Source organism: Molossus molossus, unplaced genomic scaffold (assembly GCF_014108415.1).
Source record: "Molossus molossus isolate mMolMol1 unplaced genomic scaffold, mMolMol1.p scaffold_m16_p_18, whole genome shotgun sequence".
NCBI lineage: Eukaryota > Metazoa > Chordata > Mammalia > Chiroptera > Molossidae > Molossus > Molossus molossus.
The window spans coordinates 7,538,164-7,555,300 of record NW_023425353.1 but is presented as its reverse complement, the minus strand read 5'-3'; the positions used below and the strand labels follow the sequence as shown (position 1 = coordinate 7,555,300).

Here is a 17,137-nt window from a genome sequence, read left to right as displayed (position 1 = left end):
GAGATCAAGACTCACTTCTGCCACTCCTGTGTGACCTCCAGCAAGTTTCTTGCCCTCTCTGTGCTTCAGGTGCCTCACCTGTAAAATGTGTCAGCTATAGCCCTGTGTCTCCTGGGACTGCAGGGGTGACACAATGAAGCGGCCCAGGAAGGCACAAGGGGGACTGCCTGCCAACGTCACGTGTCACACACGCTGACCACCACAACTCTTCATCACCAATGACTGGACCACATGAGACTGCCAATGTTTTGACCCTTTCTGAACTACAAAAAAAAACCAGCAATTTTCTATGACTTGACCTAATATACTGAGTAGACTATTCTATCTTTGAGAACCTCGCCTTTGAACAAGCAGGATAAATCTAATACTCTCTTCAATAGCCCAACAATGGACCTTACAAAAGGAAGGCCTGGTATAAACGCAAGCACATTTCTTCCACTTGGGCTATAAAAGCTGAAAATGGCTCCCAGGTGTGAGCAGACATAATAGGCCCTGCCTTCTTCGAAAGGTCACCACGCGGGTCAAAGTCAAGCCAGCCATTTTCGGATTAGGTGCACACGCTCAAAGCCTCCCCCAGAGGTAAATGGATTAGAGGAGCCACCTGCAGGAAGTCGGCGAGGGGGAGGAGGAAGTGTTCCCAGTTGGAAGGAGACTGCTATGGGCAGGGGCCAGCTCCTCACACAGGGGACCTGCAGCCCAGAGCTGCTCCACCTGCACCTCCTCCCGCAGCCCCGGGGTGTCGCACCGCTGCTGGGAGGAGGCGCCTGCTCCCCGACCACCGTGCCTCGCCAGCACCTATTCCCACTGGGTGTGGGCTCTACTTACAGCTTACCCGGTCACCAGAAAAAATGAAGTGGGGGAGCCAAACACACAACAAAAAACAACTCTCAACAACAGAACCCCAGCTACAAGGTCCAAAAGAGGCAGTAACCCCTTCAGCCAAGGTCCTGTCCCCACCACACACCCCTTCCTCAGCTCCCCAGACCCCACAGCTGGTGTTCATGTCACTTTGCAGCAAATGACTTGCAGATGTGCGCTCATCTGGCTGCCTCGCCACCCCCACGCTCACGGAAGGAGACAAAGGAAAGAGGAGAAAAATGACAAGTCACGACTGTGTGTAACTTGGCAGGCGCAGGCAGGGCACAGAGGCTCCTTTCCCAGCGAAGACCTCGCTCAGACGCCGGCAAGAGGCAGTCAGCACTCCAAAGCCCCGGCGACGTTCCCGGGACACAGAGCGGCTTTGTTTGTGAGCTGAGTTTGGTGTTCTCCTCTGAGGCTCAGGGGCGGTACCCAGCACCTGACGAGGCTGCAGTGCAAAGAGGCTGGGGTTTGCTCTTCCCACCGGCCTGCTCACTGACAAGGGAGAGAATGTGGAGGGGCACACTGGGCCTCAATGGACCGGCTGGTTCAGTCGGCACCTCTCCCAGCAGTCCTCCGTGCACCCTGATAGAACCACCCTGTCCCCCAGCCCCTCTCCCAGCAGTCCTCCGAGCACCCTGATGGAACCACCCTGTCCCCCGGCCCCTCTCCCAGCAGTCCTCCGAGCACCCGGATGGAACCACCCTGTCCCCCCCCACCCCCCGGTCCCTCTCCCAGCAGTCCTCCGAGCACCCGGATGGAACCACCCTGTCCCCCCCCACCCCCCGGTCCCTCTCCCAGCAGTCCTCCGAGCACCCGGATGGAACCACCCTGTCCCCCGGCCCCTCTCCCAGCAGTCCTCCAAGCACCCAAGGTGTTGGCCAAGCATGCAGGGTGCTCTGCCTGACGCCAGTAACTTACACTCACTTTTAGGGTCCAAGAAATGAGGTCTACATAAGGGGACTTTCAGGTAAAAGTCACTGTCTGGGAACCTTCCCCATCTGCACCCCCAGTGACAGTGGTAAGCCGTCGGACATTTCCAGTTTGAACTTGTTACCAGTGCCTGTCCACTCCTCTTTCTCTAGATGTGAGTTCCTCGAGGGCAGGGACTCTGGTCAGGGGACATGTTTTCACATGGGCTGCATGGGGACATGCTGGGAAACTGTGGCAACCTCAGTGGCCTTGCAGTTGAGACCCTGGTCTCCATCACGAAACACCAGGGTTTCGGCCGCTTTCCCTGCACCCCTTGGCCCTCTGATGACCAGGACCACCGCCTCCCAGTGGCAGGGGCCAGGAAAACAGGAGGTCACAGTGGGGGGCAGCTGTGGGCCCTCGTTAGGATGGGAAGAACTGCCCACCTTGCAGACATTCCTTTGACCTTCCACCTAGAACAAAGCGGGACCATTCAAGAGGTAGTGAGGGCAAAGATGTATCTGATAACCGAGACTGTCAGCAGCGGGAAGGTGAGTGGTGCACTGGCTCCTCCTGCCAGGGAGGCGGGGCCGCAGGAGGGCCGACACCCACACCTGGGATGGCCACAGGGCTTCTGCCAGGGAGGCTGTGCACTAAGGCTCCCTCCTCTGTAAGAACTGGTGAAAACTGTGATCACCAAAAAACAGCAAATTAAGCAGAGACAAATTTATAACAACCTTGGGCCTCAAACCCACAGCCACCGCCCGACCAGTTCCGTTAAACACACACAAGACCACCGCCCTGCCTTTTGAGCCCCACACGCCCAAATGCCAGTCGCCATACCAGTGACATTGCGAATTTGTCCAAATAATTCACTGCTCCCCAAATGCTAACCAGCTTGGCAAGACTTCGACACATGAGCCTCCCCCAGCCCCTATCCCTGTAGGAGCCCAGGCAGTGGTTCTCAAATGGGGGTGTAGAGACAGGACCATCAGCATCGCCTGGGAATTTGTCAACCAAGAAAATTCTTGAATCGTGCCCTAGATCTGCTGGATCAGAAACCGGGGCTGGGCCCAGCCATCTGTGTCTCAGAGAGACTTCTACGTGCTTCTACTGGATGGTCCAGCATGAGAACCACACAAGTGATGAAAAAGCCACAGTCTCCCAAGAAAATGGATGTCATGCTTTATCCAGAGGCAAAAATCCGTTCAAACCAACAAAAGTCTGGGCAAAAGCAAGCATGTCTATGAAAACAAAGGAGAGTAAGGGCAGCCCCATTTTACATACATTCTCCAGTGAGGCTGTCTTCTGACTAGGACCGCAGCTGCCCTTTAGTATCCGGGGGCCAGACAGGTCACTAGATGCTCAAGGAACAAGGGCATTCACTTAAACTTGACTTGGGGCTTTTGAAACACAACCTTGTTCAGTTTCTCGAAGTGTTTCAGTTGCTATTAAGTTGACTCTCTTGATGAACCTGCATAGAAAGACCCAGAGCAAAGACGGTCCAATGGCCCAGACGTGGTTTACTTTAAAAGCCACAGGCCAATACTGGCCTTCCTTCACCTCAGGGCTGAATTCTGTTTCTAGGTGGAAGATGCCTCTTTACCTCCCAAAATGACTCAGCCCACAGGAAAATCGAATGATCTGTCCCAGCGAGAACTGCTATGTCCACCTCACCATGCACACATACCTAGAGACTTTCAGGTGCAGCTATGTATCAACATACAGAGAGCTTCACCATCCACAGTCACGCACAACGTTTTCAGACAAATTATTTCATACTTCTGGGAATAAACAGCGTGTGTAAAAAAAAGATTTCAACATCAAGCCCCTATTATGTCTGCTAATGATGACCTTCCTCCAGGTGAGGCAAATGAAGGGAGTTTTAAGGCAGTTAACTGAAGAGCGGGAAAGAGGCCTCACCCCAGCTCCTTAAGGGAGAACACATCTGTCCTCCGCACCCCAACACACACACACTCTTTCAGGAACGCCCACCAACTACGGATTACTCGGTGTAATTTCACCTGTGCTTACTCTTGATCACTAACAACCTTAGCTCAGGCCCCGGATCCAACCCTAATTTTCTGCATTGATTCTGGGTCCCCCCTTTCTTTCTAGTTCCCCAGTGGGCCTTCTAAGACGTTAACTCCTCTCCCCAGCCCTGAGCAGCAGCAGCCAGGTCACTGCCTCTCCTCAAAGGTTTGCTCTTTAATTATGCTTTAATGTGAATTGATCTTTGTGTTAATGAGCCTATAAAGAAGATTGATTGGCTCGTTTTTCAGAGGGCTGGCCAGGCGCACAGAGAGGTAAGCACCGTCATTGATTTTACTTCCGCAGCAGGTCCAGCCAAGAAGAGGGTGCTCCCTCCAAGGCCTCAACTCCACCAACTACACCTGGGCTTCCTGCCACGGAGCTCCCTCCGAGTGGGGTCGCAGACAGGACATCAGGTTTCATTCCTTCCAGGTTTTATTCTCAGGATGTTACAATAAAGAGACGTTAAATATTCCATCACTTTTATTTAATCCATTTTTCTTCAGCTAAGAGGTAATAGCAAAATATATAACTGTGTAGTCAAATCTACTTCTGGTAATTTTATTTAAATTATGCAGGTCTCCCATGTCTATTTGCTAACACAAGAGAAAAATATTTTCCGTAGAAAAATTAATTTTCCGATTAGTGGTTGCCAGGGGTCTGGGAGAGCTGGGGAGGGGAGTGACCGCTTAGAGAGTGTGGGGCTTGGTTCTGGGGTGATGACCTTCTGAGTTAGAGGTGATGGCTGCACAACCTTGAGAATGTACTAAAAGTCACTGAACTGTACACTTTAAAATGTTTAAAATGGTGAGTTTTATGTTATATCTCAATAAAAGATGGTTTTCAATTTTTTTTCCAAGATTTGAAGTAAAAGGTATTTTGATGTAGCTGGCTTTCGTATACAGCACAAACCTAAGGGATTTTAATAGTACTAATGCAAAGTTACAAACATTTGTGTGCAACTAACCTCTGCCGGGATCCCTCGCCGATCCAGGCCGCAGGTGGGAACCGGGGCCAGGCACGGCGGAGACGAGGCCTGGAGCGCCCCAGCAAGGGCAAAGAAGTACACGAGCGGCGCCAGCCAAGGTGCCGCCCTGCTCAAGCCCACTCTGCAGCAAGCCCCCAACTCCTAGGACTGAAAACAGCCATTTCCTGTGACCAACCTTCTCAATGATTCGAGCACAGAAAAACCACAGGAATAGTGAGAACTTATCTTCACCAGATATGGCACTTACGCACCACACCACATTTCTGCTGCCTTGGAAATTGCAACTAAAAAAAAAGGGAAAAAAAGAGGACTTCCGGTCAAGATGGCGGGTAGGTGAACGCGGTATCGCGTCCTGCCACAACCACGTCACAGTTACAACTAAACTACAGAACAACCACCATTCAAAACCGCCTGAAATCAAGCTGAATGAAAGTCCTATAGCTACGGGATTAAAGGAGAAGCCACATGGAGACTGGTAGGAGGGGCGGAGGCAGACGGGCTGGTCCCACACCCACGTATGGCTGATAAAACTCAGCAGGGTACCCTGGCTGGGAAGGTCCTCCCTGAGGACTGAGGGGTCCCCGTCCCACACCAGGCCCCCAGCTCAGGGTTCCAGTGCCAGGAAGAGAATCCCCATCACTTCTGGCTGTAAAACCAGCAAGAACTGAACCTCAGGGAGGCTGAGGTGGCCGGAGCCCCAGGCAGCTCCTCTTAAAGGCACACATGGACTTACTCAGACTCGAACCCTCCAGGCTCCAGTGCGGGGGAGGCAGCTCGAAAGGCACCAGAAACTTATGGGGAAGAACTGAGTTGTTTGGCACTGGAGCGAGGGCTGGAGAGTCATCTTTCTCCGGGACAGACGTGCTGTCAGAGGCCTTTGTTCCTTTGGTGAGCCCTTCCCTGGGGCAGCAGACAGCTGCCATATCTGGGACTCCAGCAACCTGGCTCACACTGGTAGCCCCGCCCTGCTGACTCCCTGAGGCCCTGCCCCACCCAACTTTCAGGCCCACCCAAGCTGTTGCCAGTTCCTTTACCATAGGATTGGCCTGTCTTGGATCCTGCTTCAGGTTTTCCTAAATTCTTTCAAACAAGCAGCATCTGATCTCAGCGAGCCCCAAACTTCTCGTTAAGTAATACACAGAAACAAACACAGGGAGGCAGCCAAAATGAGAAGACAAAGAAACAGGTCCCAAATGAAAGAACAGAACAAAACTACAGGAAAACAACTAAGCGAAGTGGAAATAAACAACCTAACAGATGCTGAGTTCAAAACACTACTTATAAGGATACTCAATGAACTTAGTGAGAACCTCAGCGAACTTAGTGAGGGCCTTAAGAGCATAAAAAAGGACCAGTCAGAAATGAAGGAGGCACTAACTGAAATAAAGAATAATTTACACAGATTCAATAATACAGTAGGTAAAGCCAAGAAGCAAACCATCAATTTGGAATATGAGGAACCAAAAAACACCCAATCAGAACAGCAAAAAGAAAAAAGAATCCCAAAAAATGGGGATAGTGTAAGGAGCCTCTGGGACAACTTCAGGCACACCAACATTCGCATCTTGGGGGTGCCAGAAGGAGAAGACAGAGAACAAGAAATCAAAAACCTGTTTGAAACAATAATGGCAGAAAACTTCCTTAACTTGGTGAAGGAAACAGACATACAAGTCCAGGAAGCACAGAGAGTCCCAAACAAGATGAACCCCAAGAGGCCCACACCAAGACACATCATCATCAAAATGCAAAAGGTTCAAGACAAAGAGAGAATCTTAAAAGCAGCAAGAGAAAAGCAGTTAGTTACCTACAAGGGAGTTCCCATTAGGATGTCAGCTGATTTCTCAAAAGAAACTGCAGGCCAGAAGGGAGTGGCAAGAAATATTCAGAGTGATGAAAAGCCAGAACCTACAACCAAGATTACTCTATCTTGCAAAGCTGTCATTTAGAATCGATGGACATATAAAGAGTTTCCCAGATAAAGAAAAGCTAAAGGAGTTCACCACCACCAAACCATTATTATATAAAATGTTGAAGGGTCTTCTTGAAGAAAAAGATAAAAAATATTAATAAGCAAAATGGCAATGAATACATATCTATTGACAATTGAATCTATAAACAAAATGAACAAGCAGAAGAGAAATATTCTCATAGATACAGAGAACATTTTGTTGGTTGACAGATGGGATTAGGGATAGGGAAATAGGTGAAAAAGGTGAAGGGATTAAGAAGTACAAATTGATTGTTAGACTGACAAACCACAAAGGGAAGGGGGGTTTGGGGGGTAGGAAGAAATAAACCAAGGAACTTCTATGTATATATGCAAAACCAATGGACACAGACAATGGTGTGGGGAAAGGCAGAAGGGGGGGCGGGAGTGGGGAAGAGGGGGTCAATGGGGGAAAAATGAGGAATATCTGTAATACATTCAACAGTAAAGGTAAGTTAAAAAATAAATACTAAAATAAAAAAACAAACATGAAAAACTAATGGCAGATTTTGCCCCCATTTAACAAAAGTTATGCTTTTTCCAAGAACTATTTCATGAAGTTAGCTCGCTTGTTCCAATCTACTCCCATTAAAAGCTTTCCTTGAGTTTAGTGCTTTTTTGTCATTATGGACAAATGGCTTCAACATTATCCTCAGAACACGATGCAAATAAATCTGCTCTGTGATAAATACTTTATTTGAATAATTTCCTTAATCAGAAAGTATTAACCAACTGAAATTTCACTAAATGACTCCAATTCCCCCAAACAGTGAAAAACTGGTTTGAAGCCCTTATAGCAAAGCCAGAGGCAAAACAAACCCTAGTCACGAGGCCCTCCCAAATGTGACCCAGCAGAGAAGGCCCTGGTGAGGAAGGGCAGGGCACACGCGCAGAGGCAGGGCAATGGCACAGACTCGGACAGGAACGGGACACAGAGACGAAGAGCCGACTCCCGGAGGCAGAAGTCCATAATTGCAGGTGTCTGAGCTGAAAACCACAAACCTGCTGCTTCTGCTAATCCACAGAAAGCAGAGATGTGGTTACAAGACAGCAGGGTCAGTAGTATTTCTTTTGTGACATTATTGCCCGACTCTCAGTTTCCAAGTCACAGAAGAAACATGAAAGTTGTATTTCATCCTTCATTCAACAAATGAGACAAAAGCTATTTGTCCCAGGTCACAACATCATCTAAGACAGGGCTGGATATACACCTAGTCCACCCTTTTCCCTAATGCACCTGTCTGTACAGTTGACCTTTGAACAACACAGGGGTTAGGGGATGCCTAGCCCCACCCCTTTGCAGGTGAAAAGCACATATAACTATTGTCATTCCTAGGTATCCACAGGGAATTGGTCCCCCACAGATACCAAAATCCAAAGATGCTCAAGTCCCTGATATAAAATGGCAGAGATCAATGCACAGTGAGCTATCCGCATTCTCGGATTCCCAAACGCGGGTCGAAACACTGTCTTCAATTTCCAGGTGGTTGAATCCATGGATGCGAAACCTGCAGATGGAGTGCAGACTGTTTATTGAAAAAAAAAAACAACACATATAAGTGGACCTGCACAGTTTCAACCCGTGTTGTTCAAGGGTCAACTCTATACCTGTCTTAATAGAGTTGTCCTGGTGCTTCTGACTCTGTGACAGCCGTGACCATCTAATCCCTTCGTACATTTCTACTATTGTTCTCACCCTCTGCCTGTCCCCAAGGGCAGGGAAGACAGGAATAAGAATCTGAAGACTGAGGACTATCAATGCGAACATTTATTCAGCTGACTAACCAACCATGTTTACAGACATGCAAGCTTCCCACAGGTGCTGACACTGAACCCCCCCAGGTTCCCCTGGGAAGGCCTCTGGGCCCACTGCAGAGGCAAAGAAGGTGCCAACTAAATGACTATTGAACACGTGACACCGTTTAATTCTACAGTTCTGAGAAACTAGACTCATCAGTGAAACCTGGTCTTCGAAGCCTCAACAGCGGAGTCATTACATGGCTGGTGATACTAAGCGCTTTGCCTTACGTCAGGGTGGGAAGTAACGCCTGTCCTCTGGCTCCTGTCCTCTGCAAGGTGCACTTGGGAAACACAGGAAGACATGAAGGATGCAGCAAAATTATCTATAGTCCTGCTACCCAGATGCCATGCTGCTAACCTAATTTTGCAGGACAACTAGGCACCCAATCCCAGCTCAGGGGACGCATGACCCTCAGAGAAAAGGAAGGTAAAAACCCTCCATTTCTGCAGTTTCAGAGAAATCACTGACCCAGTCTGGTGGAGACAAGCTTCAGGCCAGAGAGGTGGCTGCCAATGCTAACCTGCATTTTCCAAACTCAATCAAAACCAGAGGGAGTCTTTCCCCCCCCTGCTTTACATATTTTAACGCCGTCTAATGGAATAGCAGGAACAAGGCCAACCAGCCCCACTGCTCTGGGCACTTGGGCCAAGAAACAGGAATGTATTTTTAGTCAGCAGCCCAAGGCGCGATTCAAAGTGCACAGGCCCTGGGGGTGAGCTGAGGGTCCTGCCTGCTCCTGGCATAGGGTGGCTCAGTCACCTGCCGCCGCACTCCTGGCCCAATGCATGGGGACAGATAAAGGGGCAATGCACAGCCATTTGTGGGCAGGCTCAGTTCCACCATTCGATTTTGCAACTTACAGGAACTCAAGGAACCTCAGTTTCCTGTTGGTAACACAAAGATTTTCTCTGTGGTCCTGGCTTCCCAACCAAGCCGAGCAAGGGGAGCAAGGCAGTACTTCTGAGCTTGATCAGTGGGCAAGGGACCAGGGACCTTGTCAAAGTAGCTTCTGACCCAGTGGGGCTGGGATGAGGCCTGAGACTCTATATTTGTAAGGAGCTTGGCGCTGGTGACACTGCGGGTCCAGGAACCATACTTAATTTTTTTCATAAGAGAGGGAAAAAATGAGAGGGAAGGAAACCTTGATGTGAAAGAGAAATATCGACTAGCTGCCTCCTGCATGTCCCCTACTGGGAATCGAACCTACAACCTGGGCATGTGCTCTGACCAGGAATCGAACCAACAACCTCTGGGTGCACAGGATGATGCTCAACCACTGAGCCACACCAGTCAGGGCAAGGAGCCATATTTTAAGTAGCATCTTCCTTTGTTCTGCTCTATGAACACACGAGAGATTATCACAGCCCTAATTAGCCACAGGTAGGAGAAACTCACTTAATTTAGCCAGCAATCAAACACCTTCCACATGCTGGGCACGCAGGCTAAATGGGTACAGAAAGTAAGTCAGACCTTTGCCCAGGACAAAAGGCCACAGCCTTTCTCCCAGCACTTCACAGGAACATGGCCTAATGTACACTCCTGTGGCCCTCGAGGTGAGATCATGCCCAGGTACAGGGCTACGTGACAACTAGCCACCAGCCAGAGCAGCAGCCACCATCTGTCAGCTACCTACTACATGCTGTCCACATGCCAGCAGCTTCCCAGACACTGCACTCCCCTCACACCTCGGCCTCACGCTCCCTGTGTGGGAAACAGGTCAAGAACACATTCTGTGAATGAGGTTTGAAGAGATGAAGCTGCCTGTCCAGGACAAAGAGCTGGGCCACAATTCTAACCCCGTGTTTCACAACCCCAGTGTCGTGAAAGAGTTAAGCCCGAGACGGTGTTTCGCAAGGATGGAGCACCTCCTGAACACAGGGCCTGCTGCCAACAAACACTGGAGGTCAGCATGCTGCGCACACCAGCGGCCTTGCGAGCAGTGCCTTCCCGCCAAGCCCGCGCTCAGCCCGCCGAGCCTCGGTGTTGAGAAAAGATATACACAGGTGAGTAAACGAGTTATAATGCCAGCAAAGTCGAAATCAAATAAAGATATGCAGGGCTGGAGTGGGAACAGGAAATTCATCACGCAGAGCGAGGTGCTCTGCTGAAGAACCTGCCCATGTGATCTGGTCAAGTTGTTGGATCACAACTGGTTTATCTGGAAAGATTTCTGGGTGTGTTCACAACAAGCAAGCACCTCCATCTGACTGCTGAAGAAGGGGGTACCTCTTGGGCAGAGGTTCTCAACTGCTCCAAACCATACCCCGTGGCCTCTTTCTTTTTCATGTACCTCCTTTGCGCCCGTCTCATTTCCAGTGTGTGGTCTATGATAATCAGCACTGTGCCTGTTGACCACACTTGACCACGACAACTGCTAATTCCGTCCGTTTACGTTGATTTCAGGCCCTGTAGCATTTTCGTGTTTACAGCCACTGCAGTGAGCTGAGTCCAGCTTCGAGGTCCCTGGCAGAGACGAGCTCGCAGTGCCCTTCACACATTTCCTCTCGCTCCAGTTCACTCTCCCACACAGTGGCTTAACCTCTAGGACCAAGAAACTGTATTCTGTGTACCTCTGGGCATTCAAAGGGCCAATTTCTCCCCAAATTAGAGATGAGGCAAAACTTCCAGTTTTTAATTCGTACAAGCCCCCAAACAGCACGCAAGGTATCTGTCATGGTTGTTAGGACTACAAGAAGAAAGGCCGTTCTTCACCAGCCGGTCAAGGAACGGTTTCCCCCGCCAGACTCAGCCAGGCAGCCGCCAGCCTGGCCACCCAACCCGAGCCCACGCAGCACTCACAGGAAGAGAGCGACGATGTGCGATGACGCAGCGCCCAGGGACGGGATGGCTGTCAGCTCGTTGTTGTTGAGATACCTGCAACAACACAAAACAAGTGATCATTTATACTATTTAAATTAGTCGTTTCAAATCATGTACTAACAAAGGAATCAGAGAAACAGTGCTGAGTTGGCCACAGTAATGCTAAATAAAAGATGAAAAATTTTAAAGTGAGTTCTTAAAGGGAGAGAAGTCACACGAGGTCACAAAAACAGTCACATGCATGGTTTAGAAATAACTCTCAGGGGGTGTCTCTTGTCTTCCAGGAGCTTCCAACCTAACTTAGAAATCAAGACCAACAAAGAACAGCAACAACAGACAAGTTGCACAGTGCAGGGCAGAGGTGGCCCAAGACCGCCAGAATGTTCCTTGTGGACAGATAGTCAGGAAAGGATTGGAGGCGGGAAGAGCATCCCCCTGGATGTTCTCACACAACTGTGACAAGGTGGTGCACAAACTGCTGCTCCGCCCTCACTGGAGGCAACAGGCTAGGACCCAGAGACACAGACACGCATGTGTGTGAAGTTCCCCAGGCTGGACACATGGGCACTATTCCAATGCCTCACATGTGCAATAACAAGGGAGCTGGACTTGGAGACTCTTATGTAGTTAAGATCCCAGCTTCTCCAAACTCTGACAAAGCCTCCAAATGCATTTTCCAGGAATGCGTACATACAGGCACGTTTGTGCACGCAGACATTTTGAAAATGCTCGGCAGACTGGAGCTGCTCCCCCAAGCTCCCTTCCTGCTGGAACACTCTAAATCTGAACTTCCAGAGTTCACATCTTTCAATGGCAGGGAAGCCCGCAAACCAAAACACGGCTCACCCGGACTGCCCCAGAGGCTCTGCAGTCGGCCTCCTTACAAGGACATGTATTTCCAAATCTGGAAGAGGATCCAAGCTCAGACTTGTGAAGTGAGCCCAGAAGTCCGTAAGAAAGCCAAGGCACAGTGGTCAGGCTTCTGCCGGGTGCCGGGCTGAGGAGAAATTGTATCTGAGATGCAGGATCAAGGGGGATAGAGCTGGGTTATCTTAGTCTCATTTTTTTTTTAAGGCAGTATGTCCTACATAGACTATCTTGTCATTGTTTTTTCCCCCTGATTTTTAGAGAGTGGAAGGGAGGAGGGAGGTAGGGAGAGAAACATCAATGTGAGAGATACATTAATTGGTTGCCCCCTGCATGTACCCCAACCAAGGCCGCAGAATGAACGTGCAACCCAGGCCTGTGCCCCTGACCGGGAATCAAACCCGTGACCCTTTGGAGCATGGGCTAATACTCTAACCATTGAATCACTCCAGCCACAAGTGGCTGTTTGAACACAAGGTCACTAGAATGACAGCGATATTCAGACACATATACAGCTTGAATAATGTGCTTGAATAATCTATCTGCCATCTTTTATAGAAATGAATAGGAAAAAAAGGAAAAAGGCCTTGAATTATGCCATTTGCTTTCTTCAGTGCCAAAGCCAGTTAGAGATGAAGCTTGGCAATTACTGGGCCACAGGACACAGAATGTCTGTTTCAATAGCTTCACGACTGAAGCATCTGGCCGAGAGAAAGCAGATCCATATCATGTGGCAAACCCCTTCTCCACTTAGAGGGCCTTGTTTGAGTGCCGAAGTGGACAATTAATCACTTTAACAGTCTCTTATCTGACCCCCCTGAATCAGACTGTTTCTGTTCACCTCTTCTCTCTTCCAGCTCTGCAGTGACCCAGTCCACGTCTTGGTACAGGGATACTGGAAGCCTCCCTCGGTCTGAACCTGCCAGCATACGTGATAGTGCCATCAATGTGCTTATTACTAAGAGACCCTCAGATTCATCACAACAGGCCTGCTTAAGAACTCTTCATTTCTTAGAGATTTAGTCTAAAACACAGAGGATGGTGGTAATAGTAATAATAATTTAATGGCAGCAGCCAACTTATTGAGGGTTTGCTATATCCCAGACAGAGCTCTGAGGGCTTTTAAACACATTAACTCATCTTTGGAGCCCTAGGGGGCAGACCCCATGAACATTTCCATCGTACTAATGGGGACACTGAAACACTGAGATGTTAAATAATTTGAGGATGGGCATGAGCAGGAAGTGCCAAGTGGCCCTGGGAGTCTAACCCCAAAGTCCAGATTCCTACCCATCACCCTCTGGTTTTTGTTTTGTTTTTTATCCTCACTCGAGGATATTTTTCCATTTTTTGTTCAGATAGAGTGGGAGAGAGAGAGAGAGAGAGAGAGAGAGAGAAACATCAACGTGAAAGGGACACATCAAGTGGCTGCCACCGCACGACTAACCAGGGCCGGGGACAAACTGCAACCGAGGTACGTGCCCTTAGCAGGAACCGAACCGGGTCTCTCTGGACTGCAGGCCGACGCTCTAACCGCTGAGCCAAACCAGCCAGGGCACCCTCTGTTTTTTATAACTGCAGCAACCACGGGACATGCATTGCGTAACTTCATCTTCACAACCCTGAGTTAGGTACTAGGTACTACTACTGTTCCCTGCCTTACAGGTGAGTTCTCTAACTCAAGTTCAGTTCAAGTCACTATCCAAGGCTGAACCGAGTGCAACCGCAAGTCAGAGGAGACCAGCAAGCGGAAAGCTCCTAGTCCCGGGGTGACATGGCAGCTGTGCTTCAGCCTGCTTATGATCTGACTTGACTTTAAACCTGAAACAAACAGCATGGACTTCCCTGCAGGGGAACTTTGGCTGAATGAGCCTGGTCTCAGGCCAACTCTCCTGCACACATGACAAGCTGCTCCACCCAAGTTCACAGAAATAAATGAACAAGGAAAGGGGGCATAATAATAGTTCAATCTTGACAAAAGGGCTGGAAGCAGGGTGTACAGGTGCAGCTGACCAGTGCTAAAGATAAACGAGGCATTTGGTGAGGAGCGGAGGCCGAGTCAGCACGCGGAGCAGAGATCACGGGCTCTGCTCTGCACAGGGCTGCTTGATTTACAGGGAGGACAGGTGGAGCCCAGAGCCTGCATGGCCAGTTCCTTCTCAATCACGTCTACAGAAAAGAACCAACAGCTAAGTGTACGTCTGTTAGCTCCACAGTATAGCTTTCTTTGTCCGCCCTGTTCCCTGTTGAAACAGGAATACTATCCTCAGAAGGCAGTGGAGGCCAAACTGGCTCTGTGACACGACCCGCCTGCCAGACTGAAATAGAGACTAGTCAAAAATAGCCCAGCCCAGCCTGCAGGGAAGGGCCCTGGGGAGGTGTGCACAGTCTCCATGAGGAAGGAGACTGCAGGGATTTAAGACTGTGTTTAATGAAATCTTCTGAATTCTAGAACTGTGCAGTCTTCTGCCCTTCACACTCCCTCCAAATCTGCTTCCTTCCAGGGCCCTAACAATCCTCTACAATGTCTGCCTTCTATAACTGAATCTTTTCCTGCTGATGTGAGACCATGCAGTGCCTTAATGCAGCAGACCACGAATCGGAATTGTGGCCCACACCCTGAGCTGGGAGAGGTGAGCCAGGCAAATGGGCAGCACAGACCGCCTGACCCCAGGGAGGACCTGGATGTGGAGGGGAAAAAGGCCACATTAGAGTACTTTATTATTACCCAATCAAATTAGACTTCAACAAAGAAAAACAAACCCAAGTAATTTTGGGTTATAGAGCTTTGGGGTTTTTCTTCTTGTTGTTCATCTTATTTATTTATTGAATAGCTTATATAAACACACAGTAAAATTTTGAGACCCCTTCAAAAGAGAACACTAGGGACACACAGTGAGAGCCAAGCTGCCCTGCACTCGTCTGGTCTGCTGCAGGAGGAAGCTCCCGCTGCCAGCTACTAGAAACCTGTGTGCTTCTACAACACGGACGCCCGTCTTAGAGACAGTTTCGTTCCAGCTTCTCCCCAGCAACGCATGTTAGAGATCGCCACACTTCTCACGTGCTGCAGGGACTCCTCCAAATCGTTCGAATGGCCCACAACTTATTTAGCCATTTTGCTATTCACAGACACTTCAGTTGTTTCCAAATACAAAGAGAGCTGCTATTAATAATAGTCAAAGTTGGGCAGGGAGTTGGAACTTCAGTTCTGTTTCTTATAAGTCGTCAATAATAAGTAGGAGCACAGGTTTTGGGATCATGGCCACTTAATCAATAACGGTTATTATTAGTGCTTTTAGGTACCTGAGAATAGGGCATACTAAATAACAGATGTATCTCAGGCTTTATGAAATAGTTTATATAGCAGATGGCCAGACACAGAAGTTTTAGCCCAGGGACACTTCAATCTGAAGCAGTAACAAGGGCGGATTTCCCTGTGTGCCCGGCTCTGAGCCAGTGCTCTAGTGCATCTCCCTGAACGGCGTGCCTCCCTCTGAGGAAGGTACAAATGATCATGCTGCCACAAAGAAGAGACTGAGGCACTGTTACGGAGCAGCAGGAATTATTAGGAGGGGGCTATACAGCTCGGATTTTTGAATCAGATACACCTGGGTGCATACAACCCCAATCCTACCCCTTACCAACTGAATGGTCTTCAGCATGTGTCTTAACCTTATTGTGCCTTAGTTTCCACTTCCAACAAATGTAAATAACATAAGTACCAACTTCATAGGTTTTTGGCAGGATCCAGCTGAAATACTTAAACTTAACAGCTTAGGATATAGCCAGATACAGGGTAAATGCTTAACAGGTGGTGGTAATTCGCAGCCAAAAAGCTGTGGCACCCCTTGTTATCCCAGCCCTCCCTTCAGCACGCTGCACACACACCGGGACCACGAGCCTGAGACACAGAGGGAGCCACAAATATCCAACGGCAGGGCCCGCCGGCTGCCTCGCCGCCTGCAGGAACAGTTTGTCAGCGGCCCGGAAAGCACACGGCAGCACCCACATTAAGCATTCTCCGGCCAGGCAGCAGTAATGTGATCCCAGTTTTTTAAAGAGGACGGTATAAATAGTCCCTTATTAACAGAGAAGCCTGGCCATGTGGGACCCTGGCTAGAGGCCCTCCTGCTGGGCTTTCCTCAGAGCTGTGGGCGGTGGAGCCCGTGGGGCCCAGCAGCAGCTGCACAAGTGTCCTCGTGTCCTCCAGCAGGCTCACTTCCCTCCAACGGCCCACGGTGTTCTGTGGTCCTGGCCTCCAAAATAAAACCACCGCAAAGACACCACTGCCTGTGGCCCGCCAGCCTGGGGTTCCCTTGCTGAGATTTCCAGACTCACACAGCTCTGCAGGGCTTAGAAGAACCGACAGCTCCTGGGAAACCCTGAGCCCAGGTCATTTAGAAGCAGCTGTGTGTCAACTATGATTTTTTTTCTTCACTCTCCTTCCCCACCCCTCACTCCTGAGAGCCTCTTTCTCCCTCCACCAGGCATCAGAACTCCGATCAGTGGAAGTCCCGCAGCTCTGGGTGCTGGGGAACGTCTCGCCCATCCCATGGTGGGACACCAGGGACTGGAGGCGGTCACAGTGGTAAGAGGTTCAGCTACGGGCCCTCAAGGATGTGTTTTTTAACAATGCACACAGCTTGGGTGGCTATGTGATTAGAAGGTAGCAGAAGAGAAATAATCCGGACGTCATGTCCCATTAACAATGGCAATAGTAACAGTAATGTGCTATTATGCCCACGCTGCAGAAGAGCTAAAGGAGACGCTGAGGCGCTATGTAACTGTCCAGGGACACAGTCCGGTAAGGGGCAGGGTCAGACCTCCACCCAGGTCTGTTTTTCCATGGAGCGTGTTTTTCCCACTACACCAC

General features: G+C 49.5%; 1 protein-coding gene across 6 annotated transcripts in view; it reads right to left on the bottom strand.

The window, feature by feature from the left end:
• Window positions 1-17,137, bottom strand: part of LRIG1 (leucine rich repeats and immunoglobulin like domains 1) — a 114,844-nt gene that overhangs the window by 58,542 nt on the left and 39,165 nt on the right. For 4 of the 6 annotated variants that reach the window (XM_036266088.1, XM_036266084.1, XM_036266086.1 and 1 more), the window contains exons 3-4: window positions 13,106-13,183; window positions 11,377-11,451 (exon numbers count right to left, since the gene is read on the bottom strand). In XM_036266088.1, the coding sequence (XP_036121981.1) occupies window positions 11,377-11,451; window positions 13,106-13,183 (153 nt within the window). The remainder of the gene's footprint in view (window positions 1-11,376; window positions 11,452-13,105; window positions 13,184-17,137) is intronic. The other 2 variants (XM_036266085.1, XM_036266089.1) reach the window with 1 other exon arrangement.